Below are 26,768 nucleotides of genomic sequence, written 5' to 3' on the forward strand. Positions count from 1 at the left end.
GGGCTGCGAGCAAAACTCCCAGCGCCCCAAAGATTCTGGCTTTTTACATTCACAGACAAGCCTTTTGACAGCAGAGGGGTGAATTATTTATTTATTTGGCTGCTCATCATCGCTCAGCTCTGGGATTAAACTGCTTCCTGCTACAATCCCGTATTTCTCTGCCTCAAGCCCAGGCAGTGACCTCCCTCCGTGAGTCTCGTAGATGCTAGCGCTCTCGCTCTCTCTCTCTCTCTCTCTCTCTCTCTCTCCACCCACTCAGTCCGTGTTGAGCAAGTCTTTAAAGAGGGAACTCCAGAGCAGGCACCACATTGTTCTAAGTTGCTTCCCCACAACTGAGAGAGAGGATGGCTGGCAGGGACCTTGATGCCATGGACCAGGAAATCTTCAACCAGGTAAGAGCACTCTCTTTTCACCTCTAAGCACCTCTCCTGTTTGGGTGAGAGGGAGAAGCAAGCCAGGCTTCAGTTTTTACAGCCCACTTGAAAATAAAGTATCTTTAATAGGAATGCACCTTAGGCAGGTGTGTAATTTTCAGCTTCCTCGAGCAAACAGGTAGCTCATCCTTCAGATGAACTTGGTGCAACCCTTTTCACCACAGGTTTAAATACTAACATTCCAGTCTAGTGTTTCCAAGTCACTTGCAGTGTTTATAATGCTGAAGAGTTCAAGATGAACACAGCTTGCCTTGCTCCGTGGTGAATTTTCAGCTGGTGTGTTTTTCTCTGTGTGTCTTCTCTGTCTGATTCCTCCAAAGCCTGATAGGAAGGAAACACTGTATAGAAAACATAGCGATCAGGGAAGGGAGATGTTCAGCAACAGGAAAGATGTAATCTAGATGGACAATGCAAATATCCTGCATTGTCCGGGATGTATGTTGAAACTAGTTTCTCGTTATGCATGATTCTGTTGACTTTACAGGGCAACATAAACTGATAAACTAGAGTTGTGTAGATAATTGAGGCTGGAAGCAGAGAATGGTTTTTAAAGAGAGCAGAATGTGATTGGACTATATGCAAGGATGGGGAAGCTGTAGACCTCCAGAAACTGGAGGTCCATTGACCATGGTAGTCATGACTGATGGGAGTTCATGACTGATGGGAGTCCAATGACACCTGCAGGACATCTGGAACTGTATTCCTGGAGTAAAGATATTAAGTATATCTTTACTTAATAAAGATAGGAAGAAGACTTGCAGAAGCATCTTCTGTTAATGGAACCAAGTGTCAAACCCGTTATGTTCTCTGGTTGGATTTTGGTTTCAGTGTAACGGAACTGGCTTGGTTCTGGTTGAAGTTTGCTGCCCTTAGTTTAATTCTACAGACAGGTGTTTCCCTGAAAATCTTGCTGTTGGTAGTAAGTGATGCAAGGTTCAGAATAGCAGTTTCCCCACAAACACTGAGGTTTAAAATAAGCATGTAGCTCTGTCTGGGAAAAGAGAGCACTTAGACAACAGACAAGATTTTATTAAATAAGACCATGGCACACATTTACTGGTTGCTGGGAAAGGAATAACATGTTCCCCCTTTTTTGAAGAAAATAAAAATGCCTGCAAAAGAAACGGTTCAGAAGTATAAGCAGAAAGATGTATTTGTAATAATTAGCTTTGATTGCAAGATTGATTGGTTAATTGACTAATATGCATGTTAACGGTGGACTTTTAAATTGGAGCTGCCCCCATGAAAGAGGGAACAGGGCTAATTGCATTGTTCTGTTACAAGTCATTCTGCTTCAACTCTTGATTCGAGCCAAGTATTGAAGAGGGTTTGCCAAAGAATGCATTAATTGTCTCTGTGTTAATTAACTAAATCTACATGAAATAGTTTCAGAATCTTCTCTTTACTGAGATACAACAATATTTGTTTTAACTGTGTAATTGAGCATTTAGATAAAAATGAGAAGAGTCAGTCAAGCAAACACATCCGACCTGATGGGCAAACTGAGCTTTCTCTCTGCTCAGTGCAGACTGCTTGGGTTCAGCCAGAGAGTAAATGCCTACAGTTCAACACTGTTCCTCCTATCTGGATGTGTTCAGGTTCAGGCTCAGCATTTACCTGAGCAAGGCCCCCGCTCCCAATCCTCCCCCCATGAGTCCTGTAATGGGGGTGAATGTTGCTCCATTGCTGCAATTGCAATAGGATTCACCTGCCAAGCTGGTTGGATTCTGTCTGGTGGGCGCATCACCTTTTACTTTGCCTTCATTGATTTGTTTCATAAAATTTATATACTGCTGGATTGTAGAAAGCCTCAAAGTGGACCAAATGCCTTGGTCCAGCCCTGTGTGTATGTGTGTGTGTGTGCGTTTTGATTTTAAAGTACTTCCAATGTACACTTAAAGCACATGACTTCTGCCAAAGAATCCTGGGAACTGTATTTTTCCCATAACAGAGTTACAACTCCAAGCATCCTTAGCATACCACAGTTCTCAGATGGACGAAGGGCTTTCCTACTAGGGCTGACGTACTGACAGCCCAGTCAATCACATGCTTTTTCTGCTTAGAGACCTCTTTGCCATAGCTAGTCTTTTGGAATGGCTGAGTTGCGCAGAGATTGATAGAAATGTCTCTGTAGGTTCAAGGAAGTATAACGTGTGAGAGAGATGGGAAAGAGTGTGTGGCTTTGAAATTTTGAGCAGGTAATGTTAATGGGGCTCATGGCTGGTGACTTGTTCTGAGGAGGGAGATCCCCAGCTGGGGTGCCACCAGCAAAAAGGCCCTGTCTACAGCCTCCATGCTCATTACCTCCATGAGTGGAGCATTCAGAACAGAGCCTCCATAGGCATATGACAATCAGGCAGATTCCTAAGGGATCAGACCATACCATGGTGAGTCTAGCACTTTGAGCTAGGCTTGGAAACAAACCTGTACAGGTATTTTAGCATTGTTGAAAATGCTCAATCCTGCTTGTTTAATGTTTCTCTAGGAAGGGGAGCTGCTGGTGCAACATCTGTCATTGATTCAGGGGGGTATGAACCAGGTGGACACTTCTCCGAGGCTGCATTTAAAAATACTCCCAAGCTACAAATCTAGAGTTAAAGAATGGGATGGTGGTCTTGTAGGCCATTTCATCAAACCTGTTGCTCAGTGCAGGGGATCCAGATCTAACAGCATCCCAAGCAGAGGGCTGCCTAAAGACCTCCATTGAGGGAGGGCCCACCACTCACCTCCTGCAGCCCCACCCAGAAGCCTCCATCCTGACATGCTAGCTTTTTCTGAACAGCTTTGAGCATGGTTTGTCATTAGCACGGAACTCGCTTCCTGATGGTGATGTTGTGTGACGATAACAGAAGTGTACATACTTGAAACAACTACCCCAAAATGAAAACGCATTTACTGTGTCGAAGAGAACTATAAATAACTGAGATCTAGTGATTCAACTAGACCCCACAAAAGCGGGACGTGCTTTTCCCACCTGCTGGGGGGAAACATAGCGCAGATTGCAGAGCACCTGCCTTGCATGCAGAAGTCCCAGGTTCAGCCCCTGCTAACATCTCCAGGTATTGTTGGGAGAGGTACAGCTAGGAGCCACTGCCAGTCAGAGCAGACAATACTGAGCTTGGTGGATTCATGATCTGACTCAATATGTCACCATTTCCAGCAGTGCACCATTAATATGGCAAGAGAGGGGGCGGAGATAGATATGCTACTTTGACAGCATAGGAAGATGCCTTATATTGAATCAGACCTTGAATCCAACTAGCTCAGTGTTGTCTGTTCTGACTGGCAGTCGCTCTCCAGCACTTCTTGCAGGAGCTTTTCCCAGCCCTACCTGCAAGCTTTGAGGGTATTGAAACTGGAAACTTCTGCGAGCAAGGCAGGTGCATCAAGGCGGATGGCCATTCCCTGACCTGTTCTCCTAAGTGGGGTATGTGGAATGCACATGTGTGGCAGTTTGGGGTCCAGGTTTTGACAGAGCCTTGGGCAAAACACCCTCCCTAGCCCCACCCTCAGTGTACCTACCTCCTCATTGCAGCAGAAGCAGGGGAGTCTTATCTGCACCCCCCCCCAGCAGGAGCCCCACCTGGCCTCTAGGCCTGGTGACACAAGACCTGGTGTGCTCTGTTATGTGTGCAACCCAGATTTGCCACCTGACTGTCTTGGGTCCTTTCTCAACGTATTTTCATTTTCAAAGAACTGACACAATTTAGCTTCCCTTCTTGCATAGTGTCGGTTTCAACATGCTGCAACAAATCATTTAGAAAGCACCACATATTGCACTAGCCACTGTTCAGGTAGTTGTGTTGCATCCATTATGCTCTGCAGAGGACAGTCCTCTATTTAAAGTGCTTTTCCAGTCCAAGTGTGTTTTGAAGAGAAAGAACCATAAAGATGAAGATCAGTGGGCCTTGAAGTTGCCCATCAGCAGTGAACAGCTGAGGTCACCTGGTCTTTATGATGAGATGCATTTTATTTAAAAATTGTAGCAATTATTTCTAAATTTGCACCTGTGCCTATAAATTAGCACATGCAAAGTTTATGCATATGTCTCTTTCAACCGCTTCCTTTTTGGAGCAATGCATCTCCTCTGTTTCGATGAGGCATAAGTGGTCATTCTGTGGAGCTCTCAGTGTGCAAATGGTACTTCAGAAAGTGTGCACTGGGATGTCTGGAGAGACAGGAGGGGCTGCATCTGGGTACTGACAGGAAGCCTGTATGTATATGTAGCTCAGGAGAGGCATCGCATGATCAGAGGGATGAGAGAGTTGCAGCAGAGTTCTGGACAGATGTGATGGGGGCTGACATAAGGCTCTGGAGGTGGACATCGCATTATCTTTATTTTCTGTTTTCTATCGATCATTTGACATATTGCTTTGTGGGCTGCTATTCTGACACTATTGCACTATGCTGTGTGGGGAATATGTGGGTTGCAAATATTAAATGAAATCAAACAAACACAAGGCAACAACAGGGTGCAGAATTGTATGCCAAGGGGGCAGAGAGGAAGGGACATGTTTTTGCCATGCTGGAATGGGAGATGTAACATGACTCTTGAGGAGGAAGATGATAATTTTGGTCTTGGGCCCATTGAGTTTAGATCAGCCTTCCCTAGCCTGGTGCTCTCCAGATGTTTTGGGCTAACAACTCTAATCAGTCCTAGCCAGAATTCTGCCACTCAGCCATGAAGCTCACTGGGACACCTTGGGCTAGTCACCGCCTCTCAGTCTAACCCATCTCACAGGGCTGTTGTGAGGATTAAATTGAGGAGGGGGAGTACCATGTACCTTGAGCTTCTTGGAGGAAAAGATGGGCTAGAAATGCATAAACAAACAAGTAAGAGGGTTGCTCAGCCTCACAACACTGCAGGCAAAACTCATCATCGGCAGCAACAAATGTGTTTACACATTCCAAACCAGAGAGATAGGTAGCCGTGTTGGTCTGCCATAGTCAAAACAAAAAAATTTTTTCCTTCCAGTAGCACCTTAAAGACCAACTAACTTAAAGACCAAGAACTAACTTAGTTGGTCTTTAAGGTGCTACTGGAAGGAAAAAAAATTTTTGTTTCAAACCAGAGAAGTTAGTATAGTAAATATGAGCCAAGTACATTTTCCATCCAGGATCCCTTGTAAATCACTGCTATGAATTGCTGGACTGTCACCTTAATCTCCTGGATTCTTCTTGGCAGAAACACAGCTCTATGATATCAGTTTGGAAGACTTTTTTATTTATTTAAGGTAACTGGCAAGAAGCAATCCATGTAAGTAATGTTGACAGATGAATATATGTTATTATGAATGACATTCATATCCTTTGCTCTGTGCTTTATATATCCTGCTTGCAATGCAAACTGCCCTCTGGATGAAGAAGCCAGCTTTTGACAGCTCTGGTTGTGACAAGCACACTTGAGTAGCACTTGAGGAGGAGGAAAGTGGAAAATAAGCAATATAGGGGAGAGGAGAGGAGAGGCAGTCACTCAAAATCTGCTTTTCTCCGGATGTTGTGATGCAGTATTCCAACTTGCAAAGGATCCATTGGAATGAGCACATTAGTGTACTTACTCCATCTTTTGACATGTTATGATGCAGCCATGGGCAATACGAACCCAACGACTTCTTTCCCACTGCAATGTGTCCTTAGCACAGCAGAATCTCCAGCAGCAGAATGGTGGTTGTGTGGCATGTATGTGTGCAAAACCCACCCACCCCACTCTCTCTTCTCTCTGGAATCCCTCCCCAGGTTGCTTTTCTGGAACCCCTATTAGTGGTGGGGTAGAATCATGGAGTTGGAAGGGGAGCCCAAGGATCATCTAGTTCAGTGTTTCCTAACCTTGGGCCTCCAGCTGTTTTCGGACTACAATTCCCATCATCCCTGACCACTGGTCTTGCTAGCTAAGGTTGATGGGAGTTGTAGTCCAAAAACAGCTGGAGGCCCAAGGTTGGGAAACACTGATCTAGTTCAACCACCTGCAAGGCAGAAATCACAGCTGAAGAATCCCAGACAGATGGTTGTCCAAATGCTGTTTAAAGACCTCCATTGAAGGATAGCCCACCACTTTCCAAAAGCATCTGTTCCACTGTCAAAGGGCTCTTGCCATCAGAAAGTTCTTCCTCAGGTTTAGTCAGAATGTCCTTTCTTGTCATTTGAATCCATTGGTTCAGGTCCTCTCCCTGGAGCAGCAGAAAACAAGCTGGCTCCATCTTCCATGTGAACAGGTACTGTCTCTGTCTCTCTTTCTCTCTGTGCAGGGCAAAGACTTTCAGTGGGACAGTGGGACCTTAAGTACCCCCTCCTCCCTTGCAAATTGTTCCTTCCTGAGGAGGTGCTTTGCAGCCATGCCTAGGCTAAAGTTATGCTTGGCTGGGTCAACCTGGAGCATATGGTTCTGCAAGGCAGGAGCTTAGATGGGAAAAGGCAAGTGGAGGTCACTGGAGGAGGGAAGAGCAGTGGGTTTGTAGTAGCAGCACCAAGACTCCTGAACCTTCTTCCTTGCCGTGGCAGTGTGGCAGCTGGCACATGGGGAGAATGGCTGGCCAGAGCTTCCTGCTCCCCTGATATGGCCAGAAACGGGGTCTAAGGATCCAGGAGGTCTTAAGGTCCTCTGGTCTTATGTAGCTGCTGCACCTCTTATGTGCACCTCTCACCTTCCATTCTACATCATAGTTGTAGCGCCCCTTAGGCTCTTTGTTGTGCTCCCCTAAATCTGCCTCTGGCTGCTGCCTCTTGCTTGGCTCTTGCGGACTTTGCATGGAGGGCGGTGGGGAGCTTGGTGCATTACTTCAGTTGCAAAGCACACAAATCACACTTCTCTCCCATTCAGCCATTATATGCTTTGCAACTGCATCTGCCTTCCTGATAAGCTGGAGCAAAAAGCAAGAAAACAGCTGGCCAACACAGACTGCAAAAATAAATACTCTGAGCATATGCAGTTTCACACTGATAAAAACTCACAGCACCAACATGACTACGGGAATAAAAAGGAGTTTTCTGCTGCTGTATTGTTTCTTGCTGCCAAACATTTGGGAATAAGTACTAGAAAAGCTTTAATAAAATGAGCATTTGCAACCATGTTCATGCCTCCTTGGCTATTCCTCGGCTATATGGTTTTTAAAAGAAGAAGAAGGAAGGAGCGATGCTGCAGGAACCAGCATCTGACCTCATGTACTCTGGTATGTGTAGAACATCTCTGGTGCTGATGCAGGGCCTGTCAGTTGATGCTTCCTCCAATCTCTGCTGCTCTCTTGGTCATTGAGGGCCACAGGACCCCGCACTTTGAGGTCCAACCCAAGCTGGAGCACCTGCTGCTATCAGGACCAGTGGTCAGTCTCAGAGGACAAATGTTTCCACACCATTTTGATGGCGCAGCTTGGCAGGCATGTGGCAGCTTCTATACCAGACCAGCATGCTTGGGTTACCAGGGACAGGGAGATTTCTGACCCGGCCTTGCAGTTCTGCCCACGTGCTCTTTCAGGGAGGCCTCCTGCACAACAAATTTTTGGTCTGGTGCACAAATCCCAGGTGAATTGCATTATAGGGTATAGGGTGTGAAGGAGCAAGACTGAATGGTTTTTAAAGTCACTCCAGTCCTCTTCTCTCAAATATGAAGCCATTGTGGGCAACCGTGAGTCCTTTTCACACAACTGAGCCCATGGAAAGGGGCCTCTACCCACCCACTTGCTCTCAAATGCAAGCACGGCTCTTCCGCTCACCCACATTTGCACCCTCTCACCTGGGTGCAAAAGGGCTGTCACATGGAAGATGGAGCAGGGTTGCTTTTGCTGCTACAGAGGGTTGGGATTCATATTACTGGATTCATATTACAAGGAAGGGGAATCCCACTAAACTTTTGGACATCCTCACAAGCTGAATGTTGGAAGATTCAGGGCAGATGAAACAAGGTTTTTCTTCACACAGAGCATATTAAGCTGTGAAACTCCTCGCACAGGAGGCAGTGATGGCCACTACTCTGGATGGCTTTAAAAGAGGTGTAGACAGATTCATGGAGGACAAGGCTGTCGATGGCTGCTAGCCATGAAGGCTACATTGTTCACTGCTGGAGGCAGTAATGCTTTTGAATACCAGTCTCTGGAAACCACAGAAGGAGAGAGTTCATCTTGCACCCTGTCTGTGGGGTATTCCACAGGCATCTGGTTGGCCACTATGGATGCTGGACTAGATGGGCCATTGGCCTGATCCAGCCAGCTCTTATGTTCTTAGTGGGTACTGCAGTCGGGGGGGGGGCACTCCTGTACCGATACGTCATGTGTGCTTAGTTTCAGGTCATTCTTGCCCTGATGATTCAAGTGGGCTTTCATTTTTTTATTGACTTATCCCTTTGCACACACAGACATGCACTTTCGAAAAAACACATTTTGTCTACTTCTCTGTGGGAAGGGGGAGGTAACTTTCTGACTGATGCAAAGTCCAGCCAAGTGACACTGTCCACAGCCATCCTCCCAGAAAAGGGAGAGACCTCATGACTGACACAAAGGATAGGCAGTCAGCTGTGTGCAAAGCTGGAAAAACCGGCTCCCTCTGAGCCCTGTATGGGCAAGGAAATGTTGGGCGTGTTTTCACGCCAAGATTACTGGCATCTGGATTCACGTTTATGTAAGTGCCTCTTGTCTCAGCCTTTCTCCCATCTGCAACAAGGGAGATCATAATATTAGCCTACCTTACAAGGCTGTTGTAAAATAATTATGGAGACAAATGCCTGTGAAAATGCTATAGTGTGATAAATGCTAAAATGCAGTAGCAGGAGCCAATGATGGAAGTTGCCTTGTATCAAATCAGACTATTTGTTCATCCATATTCTTGTTGAGTATTCTCGATGGTTCTCCAGGGACTCGGACAGAGAAGCACCTTCTCCATCACTAGCTGGCTGGACTGGAAATGCCAGGGACTTTTCCTGGGACCTCCTGCATGCAACATATGTGCTCTGCCAGTGAGCTGTGATCTCTAGTTTTGTCCCTAGTTGTCAGTATTCTTCATCATGAACCCCTGCAGCAATACTGATCTGTCATATATATGTGTACACACACACACACACACACACACACACACACACACACGGTGCTGTGTCCTTGCTCACTCTACTCACCAATCCCCCACCATTCTCCCCACATTAACCCTCTAGAACTTCCCCTCCCCACCCCAATGCAACTACTAAGTGCCCCTTTCATTTTCCCAACACCATTTCCAAGATTGTGATGTGACACTGCAAATCCTCCAACGGGGGCTGCGTGTGATGACAGCATTACACTTTTATGTATATAGACAGATACCTATATATTGAAATGCTGCCCTCAGATATGAGGGTGGTAGGACCGCTTGTGTTCCTGGAGCCTAGAGCTCTGTCTTCCTGAGCAGCCAAGCAGCAGGAATGCTTTGCTCTGCCCACATCCTGCCCCACGTGCTCTGCCTCTTCTCTACCCTTTGGAAACTGGCCTGACTAACATTGTTTCTATTTCAAGAAACTGTAAAATGACCAGGACACATTCTGTTTCACTGCCTGAGGCGAAATGGGAAGGTGCTGTCCTCTCATGGCCGCTGCAGTCCTGCTTACTGGAGTCACACAGCTTCAGCTTCTGGTGAGATCTCGTCAGAACACAGAAGCCACTTCTTATTGTTTCTCTAGTGGCAGCAGTGATGGGCGGTTCATTGCCATGGGAAAAGTGAGGTGAAGATGTAGCAGCAGCTGCAGCGAAATCTCACAAGAGTTCAGTTGCCACTGCTTCTTCCTGCTTCTCTGGCAGTGGGGTGCGTGTGTGTGGTGCCACGCTTGCAGGATTCTACCACCTGAGGCATCTTCAAAGGTTTCTCTGAAGGGATTCTAGGAATTGTGGTCAGAATCTTTTAGTAAAAGCATCTCACTTTCCAACCACAGAACCACAAGTCCCACAGATCCTCAGGTGGAAGCCACAATGAGGCTGCTTTTTATCAAGGGCACGGCAGCCAGAGCTGCCACTGAGATCAGCCACGGGTTGCTGCTCTTACCCATGGCCAGAATCTGCAAAGGCAAAGCTGTCACTCTGAGGTTGCTTCCCCTCTTCCCAACCCTCCCCTTTCCCTCCTGCATCATGTCTTTCGAATGTGAGCCTGAGAGGAGGAACTATCTCAGTGCTGGCAAAGCAAAAGGTTGGGCAGCTGGCTTGCTTCGTTAACAGTAACACATCCAGATTTGGGACGGATAAAAGAAAGTACGTCTTCATATTATGCATAGTTAAGCTATGGAACTCACTCCCACCATCCTAGGTGGCATTAAAAGAGGATGAGACAAATTGATGGAGGAGAAGGCTATCAGGGGCTACTAGCCAGGACAGCTCTTCTCTGCCTTCATGCCCCTGAATCCCAGTTGCTGGAAACCAGAGGAGGGGCAAGTTGCTCTTGTGCTCGCCTCCTGCTTGTGGGCCTCCCATCTGGGCATCTGGTTGGCCAAGGTGAGAACTGGATTCTGGGCTAGATGGACTGGGAGTGAGAGTGCCGTTCATATTTTATCTGTGCAGACCTACCAAGATGCTTGAGGAAAGGGCTTAGCCATCCACTGTTTGCATGTATCTTATTTGAAATGCGTTTTTAAAAAGTCATTTACAAGCAAAGGGCAGATGTTCTCCATTCTATTGAGCCTGAGTCACGCATTCATTTTGCCTGGGGTTTAGCAGGAGTCAGTGAATGACGTAGTGTCATGCTGAAAAGATTAAACAGCACCAGCATCTGTGACAGTAGCAGGCTTGACTTCCAATGATCTTTCCCTATATAAGGGCTAGATCAGTGTCTGGATCATCTAAGAACAGGATGCTGAACTGAATGGACCACTGTCTGGTGCTCTTCTGGTGATGAATCTCTGCTTGGATTTGGACCACATTAGATTCTGAGGAACTTCACATAAGAACGTGCCTCTTTCCACATCAAAAAGGGTTCCAGCCTAGAACCTTTTTATTTAAAAAATGTGGCAATAACTCCCACTCCCACCTCTTCTCCTAAACAGTTTTCTTTGGGCAGGGGTCTTGTTTTTTCATGGAGTGTCTTCCAGCCGTATCAGCCCACCCCTGTACCTGTGTGGTTCAGACACACCTCTAATGTCCTCTGGGAGAACAAAGTCTCCCTCTTGATTCTGTGCTAAATGACTTGCCTTAGAGAGTGATTGCGAGGGATTGTAAAACCCAGTCATGGTGCTGCTGTACAGAAGGCTCCCCAGGAAGTATTAATTCTTCCGTGCCCTTTACAGCATTCAATAAAACTGCATCGAGGCTATATTTAGACAGGACAGATGCCCTGGGAGGGGCTTTTAGATTCACAGGGCACAGTTCAAGGGAGAGGAAGAAGGCCCTTTAAAAGGGGAGAGCTATAAAATTACAAAGTGAATCACCATGAAGAAACTAAATATTTATTTCTCTGAAAGCAATCAGGGTGGAAAACGCATGTTTTTTAAAGCACAAAACACAATTTAACATTTGTAGAAAGAGGCACTTGAACCTTCCAGTGCACACTTTCCAATTTACAGTGGATCAGGTGTTTCAGAACTTCCTGCCCATGGCCCAAAATTGGTTCGCAAGGCTATTTTGTCCAAATCAATGGAAAGCGGCAGCAGTAATGGCAGTGGCCTATGAGGCCTTGCGGCAGTGATAGAGAGTGCTGGCAGTAGCTTGCAGAAGTAGTTGCCAGGACTTGCAGAAGTAGTTGCCAGGACATTGTCCTGTTTGCCTCTGTGTAGTTCCTTCCTTATTTCATGATATATATCATATCATGATATATCAAAATATTTAGCTGATGATATATCGTGATATTGAAAACCAGTTATCGCCCAGACCTACTTTAGAAGTTGAGCGTGTGTGTGTGTGTCGTCCTGGAGGCAGAAGAGTCACTGTCACTGTCACTCTCCGATGTAAAAGAGGTCCTGGACTTCCCAATTTTAAGATGCTGCTTCTTGCCAGCTGCACTTTCCATAGGCACTTGTCTTACTAATAAGCTCTGAGACATTTGCTATCCAATTAATCAGCACCAGTTATATAAGGTAATTCTACGAAGGTTTATTCTGAAACAAGCTCCATTGAGTTCATGGGAATGCAGCTGTGTACGGAACCACAGCCTTAATCAACTAATTAACTGGTTAAACATTGTGGCCCTAGGATATAGTGAAACCACACTTGAGCGCCACCTTCCATGGTATTTTTAACATCTTAAATTGCTGCTAACTTCTTGTCCCCTAATTAAATGCATCCATCTTTGTAGATTATTTCCATAGATCAAAACCCCATCACTGGCCATCAAAATTGGGTAATCATTTCAAAGTACTGCAGCTACTGATTTAGCTGGGCTGGTTTCATCCTCTTCAATCCCCCCCCCCCCAAAAAAAAACCATTCTAACACATTTTATTTATTTATTGCATTTCTACCCCAGCTCTTCCTCCAAGGAGCTCAAAGTGACACATGTGGTCGTCCCCCCTCCTTGTTTAATCCCCACAACCAGCCCTGAGAGGCAGGTTAGGCTGAGAGGCTGTGACTGGTCCAGGGTGACACCCAGTCAGCTTCATGGCTGAGTGTGGGATTTGAACCCCAGTCTCCCAGGACCTGGCCCAACACTCTAACCACTAGCTCTCTTGCCCAAGAGTGGTAGGATGTTACACAGATGAGCAGAGCAGGTTTATGCTCAGAATTTCACAGTCTTGCAGCTACACCACCTGTACCTATTCAGCTTTGCGGGGAAGGAAGAAAACACAGTGACTGGCCACAGTGGCTGGCACCCATCTGGACTCACGGGGCAGAAGCCGAATCAGTAATTAGAGCCAGTCAGTGCCAAGAGGAGAGGCAGAACCAACTAGTTTTGTCCCCATCTCCCCCCTCCCTGCTGACTTTCCAAGGGCAACCCCAGGAGCAGGAGGAGGCGGACAACCTTGGCCAGTGCCACCCCCTAGGCTGGTTGAGGCAAGAAGGCAGGCGGATGGGGGGGGCTGGATGAGGGCGACTGAGGTAGCTCTACATGCTGCAGTGGACCAGCCACCACGGCCAGCAATGCTTTAGATCAGATTCTTTGTTTTAAAATTAATAGCACATAGTTAGAATCATGGATCTCGCTCCCACAAGAGGTAATGTGGCCACCAACCACAAAGATGACTTTAAAAAAGAATTGGCTCCCTCCTCCAAGAATTTGTCTATTGATGGCTGCTAGCCATGATGGCTAAGCTGTGACTTCACAGTCGCAGGCAGAAATATCAGTCGCTGGAAACTGCAAGAGCGCTCCTGTGCTCGAATCCTGCTTGTGGGTTCTCCACAGGGCCCTGGGTGGCCTGATCCAGCACGCTCCCTTCATGTTCATAATATTGCAGGGTGTTATTGGGGGTTCCATGTGATAAAGCACTTTGTGAAGCATGTTATTTAAGAAGCAATTTCATAATACTTTAAATGGATATATACACACAAATAAGAAACAACGTAAAAACAGCAGGTGTGTCCCTGGCATTACTTGAATCTATGCCATGGTCTCCCAGTCAGGGACTACACTGTCCACAAACACTGCATGTGGAGGCAGCCAATGACATTGCCATGCTCAACTTCATGAGTCACCAGCTGCAGATCCACTGCAAAGAGCCACTGTTATTGCTGGCATGCTGCTGGTATGATAAAGATTAGTGTGTGGCAAAACTAGGCTGTGCCCACTCTCTGCCCTGTGGGTGCAACTTGCCAGCATAAATCTACATTGGGGGAGTTTAGCATCAGCATGGGGCAGGGTGTCCAGTGGTGCAGATGGAGTTATTTGGGTAGAATGACACACGGCTTCTTAATGCTACTCAGCTAGTAGATCTTCAGTTTCCTCCTTCATTTCATTGGAGGAGAGACCACAGGTAATGCAGTACAATCACTTCCGGACAACCTGTTTGCTCAGCATTCACTCTGACTTAATTGTACAAAGAATGCAGGGTGGGAGGTTCTACAATGTTGTGTGTCTAAAGAGCATTGATTCTGATTTGTTAGTTTAGAAGCTAAGGTGGCATACATACTTCTCCGCCACAATAACTCTACGGGGGTAGGTTAGGCTCAGAAGCAGCGACCGGCAGTCACACCCAGTGGGCTAAGTGGGGGATTTGAACCCTGGTCTCCCAGGTACTAGTCCAGCATGCTAACCACTACACCGTACTGGTTCTCAATTATACAACTGTGACTATACAGTGAGGTTATACGACATTAGTTCAAGCAATCATTATTTCAGATATTCAATGCATCTTCCCCTTCACGGTCCTTATTGCAAACTGTCTGGGGTGGAGGGGTTTTTTGGATATAGGTTTTGTTGCACAATAAGGCCAAATATGCTATTGTTGTTGCTATTATTAAAATTTGTATACCACTCTTCATCTGTAGATCTCAGGGTGGTTCGCAACATAAAAACACAATATTAAAAAATACAAAATATATGATAAAAATAAAAATTACACAACTTGGATTTGACAGCATGTGAATGAATCCACCCTGGAATGTATTGGTGGTGTGGAAGTCTCCTGTGTCTCTGACTGAATTTGCCAGGTATGTGGTTCAATCCCACTTGCAAAATAACTGACAGCCTGATTGACAGCTCTGTTTGAGTGGATTGCTTGCCCATCCTGTAGAAGAGGAGTGGGAAATTTGTGGGGGTCCCCAAATACTATGCTTAATTGCATGCAAGCTCCTCTGGGCTTCCGGGACAGGGCACAAATGTCCTGGCCATCATCCCTGACCACTGGCCATGCTTTGGGAGTCCAACAATCTCTGCAGGGCCACAGGTTCCCCATCTTTGCCAAAGAACGTGACAGCACCATAAAGCTTTCTATTCGGAAGTCTTTTCTCAAAGGGCACCAAAAGCACTTTTAGCTTTCCTTATGTAAGCCATTTTTAATGGAGAATCCATCACGACTCTCAGGGCGCATACTGGAATTTAAAATGGCTTTCTGTCCCGATAAGAACTATTTCGCTCCTCCGCCTTTTGGGCTCCGCGGGAGAGTAAGCTTCGCGTCCCCTTCAGAGTTCCGGCCGCCAACTCCGAAGCGGCGCGTCTAGCCCCGGCGCCGCACTCCGCACGCGCTCAGGAACCCGACGCCGCAGCGCGTCTCCGGCAGGCGGCGATCCTTGCGCCAGCCCCTCCCGGCTCAGGCGAGCGTCGTGCGGTTCTGCACGCTCGCCAGCCCCCGGCGGAGTGACGACGCCGGCGGAGGCGGGGCGGCGCAGGGCGGCGCGGCGAGTCCTCAGCTCAACCTGGGGAGCCGGAGCACCATGTGCGCGGCGGGTCGGAGCGGGATGCGGTGCCTGGAGGGGCGCTGACTCCATGCGCAACGCGGGCGCAGCTAGTTTCCGATGTTGCACTTGCAGGACAATAAAGAGCCCCAATCCCCAAACTGGCCTCTCCGCTGCCGCGCCTTTAGGGCTCCTTTTGCTCAGCCGCCCCACGCAAGATGCCCAGGGCGAGAAAGCGCCCTCGTGGCCAGGGAGGTGCAAAGGGAAGGGCCGGTGGGGCATTGGACCCATTCGGATACCCGAGGCTATGCCCAGGCAGGCGCTGGTGTTGTTTTCAGAGCCTGGGCACGATCCTGGGACTTGTGTCCGAGTAGAAGCGCCTCGGGTGCGGCATGGGTGGGCGGGTGACAAACGGAGCCACAACCTCCCGGGCGCGTTTTTCCTTGGGGAGCCTGGGCTGTGGGCGGGGCGGGCGCTGCACTCTGCACTCGCTCAGGAGCCTGCTGCCGCCTGGGTGGGCCGCTGAGATTTCCGAGCAGCCGCCTTCCTCCTCCTCCTCCTCCTCCTCCTGGGTTGAGGCTCTACACACCCTCCGGCCGGGGCCAATGGGAGGCGCCGGGCAGGGCGCGTCACGCGGGAGCCGGCAGGGGAGGATGGCATCGCTGGCGAGCCTCGAGAAGCCACTTTGTTCCCGCGCCGGGTAGCCAGGCAGGGCCGCCTCCGCCTCGTCCTCGCCGCCCTCTCCCGGCTCCGGGGCTCCGGGCCCCCGTCTCGCCGCGCCATGATCGCCTCCCACTTGCTGGCGTACTTCTTCACCGAGCTCAACCACAGCCAAGTGCAGCGGGTGAGGGCGCGCCGGGGCCCCGCCGAGGGACCGGCCGGCTGGGCGAGGCAGCGGGGCGAGCACGTGGGGGCAGCTCGGGGGCCCTTTCGGGAAACGGCGGCGCGATTATGGGGGGGGGGGGGCGCCGCTCTGCACGCGCTCAGAGGGACGCGCAAGGAACGTTTGCTTGCTTTTTAAGCTGGAGCGTAAAAGCGGGGAATTCCCGCCTGCGCAGGAGACGCGGAGATCTCGTGAAAGGGAACCCAGGGACCCTCTCGTCTTGGGTGGATTGGGCGGCTCTGGGCGCCCCGTTTCCCGGGACAGGGGGAAGGGGCGGCGGCTGCCGCTGCGATCTGACCACTGCGCGGGGAGAAATAGGATTATATTGGTGGGGTCTTTGAGCTGCAGCAGGAGATGCAAGGCGCTCTTTCCGGCTTCCACGTGGAATGCAGATGGGACATTTTCTCCCCTTCCGTTGGTGGGAAGCTGGACTATGGCCTCTCCCCCCCCCCAATACTCAAGTCTGTTCCGTTCTCCAAACTTTCATGTATGGCAGAGGAGAGCGCCGCCCCCCTCCACAACTATCTGGAAGAGATGGGGTCCCAATCCTGCTTTTTCCTTCTCGATAGTTGCTCCCTTCAGTGGTTCAGGATGGAGGGGCGAAAGTCCATACCGTGATACGATTGGAAGAAAGCCGCCCCTCCCCCCCCCACAGCATTTTGGGGCTACTCCTTCTTCGGCCTCTTCCAGCCTTTATGATGCCGGGAGCGGGTACTGGCGATGGAGGGATCCCGGATGATCTCTCTCCCCCCCCTCCCGGCAAACAACAAAGGAATCTGTTTTCACTTAAAAATTACGCCCCGCCTCCTTGTGGCATCCGCTTCCGTGGACCTCAGCCTCCAGGCAGTGACTTTTAAAACCTACCTTTTTAGAAGCTTGCTTAGTTCTGAGAACTTTAGGCATTGGGAAAACTTCTTTTTTTAGCCTAGCAACTCTGTGGGAGAGACTGGTGTGTGTGGTTGGAGCCTCAGGAGCAAGATTAATTGTATTTAAATACAGATAACTTGAGTTTGCAGTAGCTTAAAATAATAACATGCCACATGAAGATTTATAGATGTGGGCATGCTTCTGCAGAGCCTGTACTGAGGCAAAGTTTTTGTGTGGTATTTCTTGAGTAAACCTGCGCAGGATTGCCACTTGGTTCTGTGCTGGCTTTTCGTTTCCGATGCCGAGGCTTAATCTTGGCAAGGGGCATGTGCAGAGTGGAGTGCAGCTGCCTGTAATGATGCAATATGCATCCATTTGGGGTTTTTAGGTACCTTTAAGGTTCCATGTCAGCCGGATTGTGACCTCTTGGCTATGAAACCTTGCAAATGCCTTTCTGACACTGAGTAGCAGACGGCCACAGAAGGCAACCTCTTTCATTATAGCTTGCTAGTGGCTTCAATGTGCCAACACTGTGAGTGCCCACAGCAGCAGCGCTTGGACGTGGGTGACCTGCCCAAACCCTCTGATCCTCAAGGCAGAACATCCAAATGGCCGCTTTGACCAAGCAGCGTCAGGGACAGGCTGTAGAGTGACTGCTGTGCATTCAGAAGGTGCCAGGTACAATCTCTGGCATCTCCCAGTCTGAAGCCCTGAATAGTCACTGCCAATCAGTGTCAACAATACTGGGCTAGATGGACCAGTGATCTGATTGCTATTTTGCAGGGAGACATTTTCCTCAGCCTCTTCCCCATCACAGTGAGTGGGGGGACTTGTACGCAGGAGGATGTCCCCCGGGGGTTGTGCATCCTGGCTCAGATCTGCCTGCCCCCTCACGACTCTACTTCATAGTGTCCCAGATGTGCTGCCCGCAGAAGCCACTTTGTCCTGCCTGCTGGCAAGCCTCGCTGGCTTGTGTGCAAACAGAGCTGAAGCAAAGCAGCTGTTGCCTCCCAACAGGAACTGATGCAAGTGGGACACTTCTGCTTTTGGATGGCTTACTATCTAGATCAGGGCAGTCTTAACTTTTCATACCAAGTGAGTGTACTTGGATACAAAACCCACGGCCGCACTCTGCCTTGCTGCGTGGTGGTGGTGTTGGGGAAGCAAGGCCAGAATTTGATGCCTGCATGCTGCCTTCCCAAAGCTGGGAAAGCACTAACTAGGCTTTGGGAAGGTGGCATGAGGGCTAGGAGGGGCATAAGATGTTGCTGAGGACTGCCAAAAAAAGGCCTCTGCTGCATGGACCACCGCGATCTAGATGATCCCTCAGACAGACGCACACAAGCTGTCAAAGTCACACGGGGAAAGGGCTGCCTCTGCTGCGCTTTTGATCTCCAGAAAACCTTTTCCACTCCTCTCTGCTCCATTCCCTTCATTCCAGCTGTTGGACTGTTCCAGCTTTCCTCCGTCCTGTGACTCCAGAGTTGCAGAGGAAAAAAGAGCAGCTGGCATCTCCCTTTTTTCCTTGTGGCCCAGGGCTGACTTAAGTTAGGAACTCTTAGTGAGAATTACAGTGGTACCTCTGGTTATGTACTTAATTTGTTCCGGAGGTCCGTTCGTAACCTGAAACTGTTCTTAACCTGAAGCACCACTCTAGGTAATGGGGCCTCCCACTGCTGCCGTGCTGCCGCTGCGCGATTTCTGTTCTCATCCTGAAGCAAAGTTCTTAACCTGAGGTACTATTTCTGGGTTAGCGGAGTCTGTAACCTGAAGCGTCTGTAACCCGAGGTACCTCTGTATCTGGGTTTCTGAGGAGGAAAAGATCCTTTTTGCAAAGCAGGGGGCAGGGCAGAGAAGGTTTGCCCTCTGTGCTGGGGACTTCGGAAAAGCTGTTTTGATATTTTCTTCCCTCTCCTCTAGGTTTGGGGTGTGGGGACGCCCTGCCCTGATGGGAGGGGAAGCTCCATCCCTCCACGTGTGCAGAAGGTTATTTGACACCAGGCTAAAGGGGTTCCTCTGCCTCCTTTCATTATTTGCTCTAATTCTTTCTCTCCTCCCTTTTCTTGTGCAAGTCTCTAAAATGTTACGCTGGTTTTAATTTCTGTCTCTGGAGGAATGTGACTGCAAATATGCCAACACTGCATAACTAGTGTCTCCTTTTCTGACCTTGGGTTGAGAAATAACAAATGGAGAGCTCATGTGATCTCTTTCTATTGCTATGAAAGTTGCTGCAGTTATGACAAAGATCACAGATAGCATCAGAGTTGGCTCCCTCTGATTAGAGCGCCCTTTGCCCACCTGCTGACCTCCAGATGTTTCAGACTTCAACTTGCATCAGCACCAGGGGACACATCAACATCATACAACCATGTTGACTGGTGGGAATTGTATTCTGACCATGAGGTTGGGGAATCCTCAAACCTTATCAAGAGAGGATGCCTTCTGCCTTGGTTGAGTGCTCATTGACTCACTCCTCCATCCTCATCTGCCCATCCAAACCTACAAACAGACCCTACATGTGGATGAGGTTGATGGGAATTATAGTCCAAGAGCATTTGGAGGTCACCAGTTGGTGAAGGATGTTCTGTGCAGATGAAGATGTAACAGAGGGAATGTAGCACAATTGGCATTCTTCTTTTTGATGGTTTACTTAGTTGCAACCTGGGAACAGCCTGTATGCCACAGCCTGGCCATTCCTTTGATCTTGTTAATTGCTGCTCCCTGTGAAATAATAGTTTGTCCCTCCTTGTTGAGGAGAGAAGGGTCTGAGCTTTTAACTATTTTCTGTCCAAAGTGGGTCACTTTTGGAAGTGATTCTTCCACTTAAAATGGAACATGCCTGCAGCAACCAGGTCTCATTTGGATATGTGTAGTTTGGGACCCAGAAAATAAGGAGGCAGAAAAGAATTGGGGGGGAGGGTTGGGGGAAGGCACCCCCTTTCTTTTTGTTCAGGACACACCCTGGCAAACCAAACTGCTTGAACCTCAGTGGTGTTGCCTACCTTCCATGCAGCACATGGTGTGGAAGAAACTTTGGAAAAGTATTGCATGCAATTTGTAGAGCCCTTAGTGCAGTCAGAGACATAGAACCCCCAAAGGGCATCCTTTTAAGGTAGCCCCTGCATCCTTGTTGGTGCATTAGAAAAGGTTGGAGAGCACTTGTTGATGTCAAGTGAGTAACTGTTCTTACGTAATGTGGGACAAAAAGTCCCAGATTCTTACAATTCTAATCCATTGGGTTAGGGATGCGGGTGGCACTGTGATCTAAACCACTGAGCCTCTTGGGCTTGCCGATCAGAAGGTAGGCGGTTTGAATCCCTGCGATGGGGTGAGCTCCCGTTGCTCTGTCTCAGCTCCTCCCAGCCTAGCAGTTCGAAAGCACACTGGCGCAAGTAGATCAATAGGTACCGCTGCGGAGGGAAGGTAAATGGTGTTTCTGTGCGCTCTGCTTTCCATCATGGTGTTCTGTTGTGCCAGAAGCGGTTTAGTCATGCTGGCCACATGACCCGGAAAGCTGTCTGTGGACAAACGTCGGCTCCCTCGGCCTGAAAGTGAGATGAGTGCCACAACCTCATAGTCGCCTTTGACTGGACTTAGCCGTCCAGGGGTCCTTTACCTTACTTTTTACCTTAATCCATTGTGTTATTCAGACTTGACCTAGAAGTATCTTGGAAGTACCAGAAATGGGTAAGGCTATTACAGAGGGACCTGATTGACCAACTGCAGTTTTATTGTGGTTGATGGAAACCAGCAATGTGCTGCTTTCAAAGAAAGAGGTGGGCAGGTAAAAATTTCCAGAGGGTTCCATAGCTGTAAACACAAATCTCAGCTCAGTTGGTAGAACATGAGACTCTTAATCCCAGGGTCATGAGTTCAAGCCCCAGGTTGGGTGAAAATGCCCTTCATTGCAGGGGGTTGGACTAGATGACCTTCGTGGCCTCTTCCAATTCTACAGTTCTATGATTCTATTTTCCAGCTTTCCCCAGGTTCTTTCCTGTTCAGGATCCCAGTTCCTCATGAACTGCCCTTGGGATGTGCCTGTTGGAACACTGCAGCCATGTTATATAAGTCACTGACTTTTGTTGTTGAGCTATAAACTCGGTCTTTCTGTAATCAAGGAATTCTGTAATGTTTTCCCTCTTTTCTTAATTAATACTTGCCAGCATTTAGGAAAAGGAACTTCCCCAGCCCTTACTTATGAATGTGACTCATGGACATTTATGGTCTTGCAGAAGTTGCACCGTAAACTGATGCAATTTGAGGTGGAGGAGATGCAAAGGAAAGACAGTGGGAGAGCTCTTTTGGCTTATAATTTCTAGCAATTCAGGGCATCCATTTGTGTTTACATTGCCGGGATATTCCCAAAGAGGGCACCTGCATTGGCATACCTAGATCACTCTCAAAGTTGAGTTTCATTGCCAAGAAGTTTAGCATCACTGAGCAGAGTCTGCAGAAAGGGCCTGTGAATGAAGTCATCCATCCACAGAATAGTTTCTATAATTAGAAGCTCACTTACTAGTGAATAAACCCCTGAACTTTGTGAGAATTTGAGGGTAAATGTGCATAGGGTTGTGCAGTGAAGCAGCAATCGTATGCAGACTTAGCTTTGGAGCAAGCCCAATTGAACTCAGTGATATTTACTTCTGAGTAAACGTGCATAGAGGTGGACTATAATAGATCCTTGCTGTGCCTCAATCTTTGCCTGTTCTCTCTAAAGCTAGTGATTTTGGTTGAGGGAATCAAGCAAGCCAGCAAGTTGAGACAGGATCGGAATCCAAGTCTTTAAAAATCTAAACCCTGGCAGAACCCAACCAAAACCTACAAAGATGCTGACTAGGATGATGTTTGTGGGTCTATAGCAGGTTGATTAGTTTGTCAGGGTAGTTCAAATCTGCTACAGTGGTACCTCAGGTTAAGTACTTAATTCGTTCCGGAGGTCTGTTCTTAACCTGAAACTGTTCTTAACCTGAAGGACCACTTTAGCTAATGGGGCCTCCTGCTGCTGCCCTGCTGCCGAAGCACAATTTCTGTTCTCATCCTGAAGCAAAGTTCTTAACCTGAAGCACTATTTCTGGGTTAGCGGAGTCTGTAACCTGAAGCGTATGTAACCTGAAGCATATGTAACCTGAAGCGTATGTAACCTGAAGCGTATGTAACCTGAGGTACCACTGTACTTAACTTGGAAGTCTATCTACGTTTGATAAAGAAGCACATTTATTTTGATAAAGAAGCACACTATTTTTGGAAAACCAAAGAATTTTAATTGTACCTTCTGGAAATATTAGGTAATGCTAAACAACAACAACAACTGCATGTAATTGGCAATCATTTTTAATGATTACTATGCAATTGTACACACATTGTACTTACCAAGCAAAACTAAATTATATTAATTGAACCAAAATATCTTTTGAATTCCCAAGTCATGTTACAACTTTTTAGCACTCCTCATTTTTGGAAGCTGAAAAATTCAGCATGCCCTATTCATGCAGGGTTCTCTCCTGTGCCGACCTGCAGATGATTGGGACCTGCATGCAGAGCAGATGCTCTGTGCTGAGCTACAGCCCTTCCCCTTTCATTATTGGCAGTGGCTGCTCTCCCTGCCGAAGGTGTGTCTGAATGCCATGAGGCTGCAGCAGGAGGGCCCAGGCTTCTGCTTAGTAATTGGTTGCTAACTCTCTGTCCCAGCTAAGAGTTCAGACACAGGCTGTGGTGCTAACTGAGGGTGGAGATGAACCAGGGAGGGAGGAACCCGACAAGCAGGAAAGTGACTCATGTTCTGCTGTGAAAGGGCTTTGGGTAACTGTCGTGCTTCATTCATGAAGCCACAAGCAGGCCCAGTTTCTTCAGCCCTTGCTGCAGTAGGAAGTGATCTAAAGGCCCGTGGCTCCCCCTCCAAGGCTCTCTGTGCTTCTTGGGATTGATCCTAAATCTTAGCTTGCTCACCTATGCTTAACGTGTGGACCGTGGTGGGCCAACCACCAGGAAAGTACCGTAACTGTCAGAGCTCCTCCTCTTTAGCATTTTAAGGATAGTGCGGAACATTAATATGCTAGGATATATTGGTTGTTTGGGGCCAATTTATCTTTCAGAGAGGGGCAGAGGATTATTATTATTATTATTAATGAGGCTCCAGAGAGCTCAAATTAACCTGAAGCTGAAGAGCTGTGTGGCTCTCCAAGCAACAGCAGTTCTCAGATGGGGTTTTAGCTGTGACTACAACTGTGCCAGCCCCACATTTACCGGCCCACAATATCGAATGTTGATTGGGCTGCAGTCAGCTTTCAGCCATCAGGGGAACTTGTGTTGGGACACATGGCTCTGAGATCCAGTTGTTCTCAGGGTGCAGGTGTGCAATGTGTTTCTCCACATGGTTTCCCTAATTGCTGCCCACTGACTTCTACAGGACAGTGGGTTGGTGGCTGCATCCGAAGGACCGGGCGAGTGACGCATGGCTTGTTTTGCCGTCTTTCTCCATACTTTTCCCATGAGCATTTCTGCGGCATTTCCAAATGGGTATTCTTACATAAGGGCTTTGGGAGCTTGCTCCACAAACCTGGGATGCTTTTGAGAGGCAGCAGCACAAAGTTAACAAGCACACTCTTGTTCATCTTTGCCGTTTCATAGCAGAGCAGAGCCACAAGCACCACATCTGATTCCTGTGTTTTTAATTTTGGCAATGTTTCCTTGATTTTGCACAGAACAGCAGAAGGCCAGATTTACAAGAAGAGGATGACACACTTCTTCCCCCTTGAGTTGGCACTGTGGAAATACTCTATAACTCCTAGCATGGGACAGGCTGGTTGCCTTGAAAGATATGTGAAATGGGAGGAGGCAAGACTTACAGGAAGCAGCCTGTCTTCCAACAAGTGTACAACCCCTTCATACTCAAACCGGCAGAGGATTGTGAAAGCCACGCCCAAAGTTCCTGTTCTGTGTCATTTTTGCTCCTACATGTGTAGAGAAATGTGGTTTGTTCTGCAAGCACGTCTTGCCCTGCCCCTCGGTTGTTTGCGTCACCTCTGAGACGCGGTGGCAGCAGCTGTGCTGGCTCACTTGCCTGCGTAGCACAAGGAGGCATTTGGAATTTTTGCATTGTATTGCATAGAGAAAGTAGAGGAAAGTTTTTCTCCCTCTCATAACAGTAGCATCTGGCTAGCCCCTCCAGCTTAAGTAGTTAAGCAGAAGAATTTGTTTATTGCATTTATAGCCCTCCTTTTTCACCCCCTCAGTTAATCCCTACAACAACCCAGTGAGGTAGGTTAAGAGGCTGTGACTGGCCCAGGGTCACCCAGTGAGTTTCATGACTGAGTGGGGATTTGAACCCTGATCTCCCAGGTCCTAGTCTGGCACTCTAACCACTACTCCACACTGGCTTCCTGGAGTACCTCTGCTATGGGGCAGCTATATGAACTAAGTAAATAAATAAATATCGGGAAAGCAAAATGTCACTCGGAGAAGGATCTGAAATATTTTCCTTGAAGCTTGAATTTGTTTTATTCTGGATTGCTTTGTTGGTGTTTCAATGTGTTGCAAACCACTTCAAGATTCTTTCTTTAAAACATAAAGCAGTATAGAAACGAAATGAATAATAATAATAACAATAATAAATCTCACTGGGGGGGAAATGGTGCCTTGAGATTCCTTTGTGGCAACGTAGGTTTAAGGTGCTCTTTGGCAGCTGGATTATATATCTGAGTTTCTAACACTGCTTATGTTCTTATGGAAGCCTCAGGTGCTGCTGGGCTGCTCTTCCAGCTCACACCAGTGTGACGCCCTTTCACTGCTTCCACTTGTGGCCGAGAAGGCTCTCTAAGAGGCAGCCATTGCACAGGCTGCACCTGTTGGAATTCCTTCCCGGGGAGAGGGAGACTTTCCGCTCCCTGGGTGTCAGTTGACCATTCATGTCTCCCTTTTCCTCCTGCGCAGGGCAGCTTTTTCTAAGCCTTGCCTTGTGTTTGCTTAACCTGGCAGGCTCCGGGGTTTTTCTGCGTTCAATAATTTCCTCCTTGGAAGTTGCCCAGACTAAGCCGCAGCAAGGACAGAGTTTCCCCTTTCATTGACATATATTGTGTCTCTGTGGAGTTGCAGCATATGGAATTTGAGATGCGGATGACCTCAACCTCTAGCTTAGCTTTTAGCTCTTTCAGCGCTGGGGATCTTTTCTGTAAAACTAAACATTGCTACCTCGTGTCATGAGGGAGGAATTCAGAAGCCGAGGCCTGGGCAAGATCTGGCATTCCTTGACCTGTCTTCCATGTGAATCCTGCTTTCTGGACTCTTGCCTCGTAGCCATCCAACTTCCACGCTCTTGCCCTCATCTTCTGCCCTGACTCGTGATCCCCAATGGCTCTCTTTTGTGGAAACCCAGATCTGTGAGGCAGAATGCAAGGTGCAATATTAAGTAAATATTTGCACGGCTGTTTAATAACTAGCCCTGATATGAAATCAGACAAGCAAGCTGGATCAGTTCCTCTGTGAACCACATGCAGTGGTGCGTCATTAATTTCCTTGAATCTCTACTGAATAGAGCCTAGCTGTATGCAATGAGGGCACTCTGCACCTGCCTTCTGCAACCTGGCGCCCTCCAGATACTTTGAACTACAACTCCCATCCGCCCCAGTGCTATATGGCCCTGCTAACTTGTAGTGGCTTTCTGGGGTTTCAGGCCCTAGGACAGGGGTAGGCAACCTGGTGTCCTCCGGATGCTGTTTGTTACTTCCCATCATCCTTGAGCACTGGCCATGCTAGATGAGATTGGACCTGGGACCTTCTACATGCAAAGCAGATGTTCTGCCACTGAGCTACAGCCCTTCCTCTCATACTTCTGTTCCTTTACCCGCTTCTGTTCCCCACTCAGCCTCTGCCAAGCTGATGGACCAGACAAGATTTGGCCAATTGTCCACATTGCCCAGTACCTTTTGTAAGAAGAACAGTTTTTCAATGTTTTGTTGTTAGAACAGGAAAAATTCTCAGTGCTCAACAGGCTCGATACTTTTGCTAACTGTAGAGACAAAGGGATCAACACTTGCCCCTAATGCTGAGACTTCAGATGGTGCAGATAGGCATGGTTTTATTCTGAGGGCTCACTTTCAAAACACAAGCCTGTCCAGTGCAGCCCCCTGCCGTTGCAGTGTGCAACCCCTTGCTGATTCAGGGAAGCCAGAGCCAAGCCCCACAGCAGCATTTGCCCCTGCTGTGCTTGTCGGCAGCTGGTCTTCAAAGACATGCTGCCTCCTCCAGTAGGGGAGGCAGAATGTAGTTGTGTAAAACATTGGCCACTTTCCTAGAGGCATAGAGATCCCATGATCAGCTTTCCAGCTTTCACTGAATCTTTTGACGTGGGTAATAAAATGCATCGTGCCCTTTTCTCCTCAGGCAAGACG

The 26,768-nt window shown here is 48.1% G+C and overlaps 1 protein-coding gene across 2 annotated transcripts in view; it reads left to right on the plus strand.

Moving 5' to 3' along the window:
• The first annotated feature begins 243 nt into the window (after positions 1-243).
• Positions 244-26,768, plus strand: part of HK2 (hexokinase 2) — a 53,374-nt gene continuing 26,849 nt past the window's right edge. Inside the window, exon 1 of one of the 2 annotated variants that reach the window (XM_083629349.1) lies at positions 244-392. In XM_083629349.1, the coding sequence (XP_083485475.1) occupies positions 345-392 (48 nt within the window). In that variant the 5' untranslated portion in view covers positions 244-344. Of the gene's footprint in view, positions 393-16,022; positions 16,477-26,768 lie in introns of those variants that run through there. The other variant, XM_083629348.1, reaches the window with a different exon arrangement.

Source organism: Podarcis filfolensis (assembly GCF_964270895.1).
Source record: "Podarcis filfolensis genome assembly, chromosome: 8".
NCBI lineage: Eukaryota > Metazoa > Chordata > Lepidosauria > Squamata > Lacertidae > Podarcis > Podarcis filfolensis.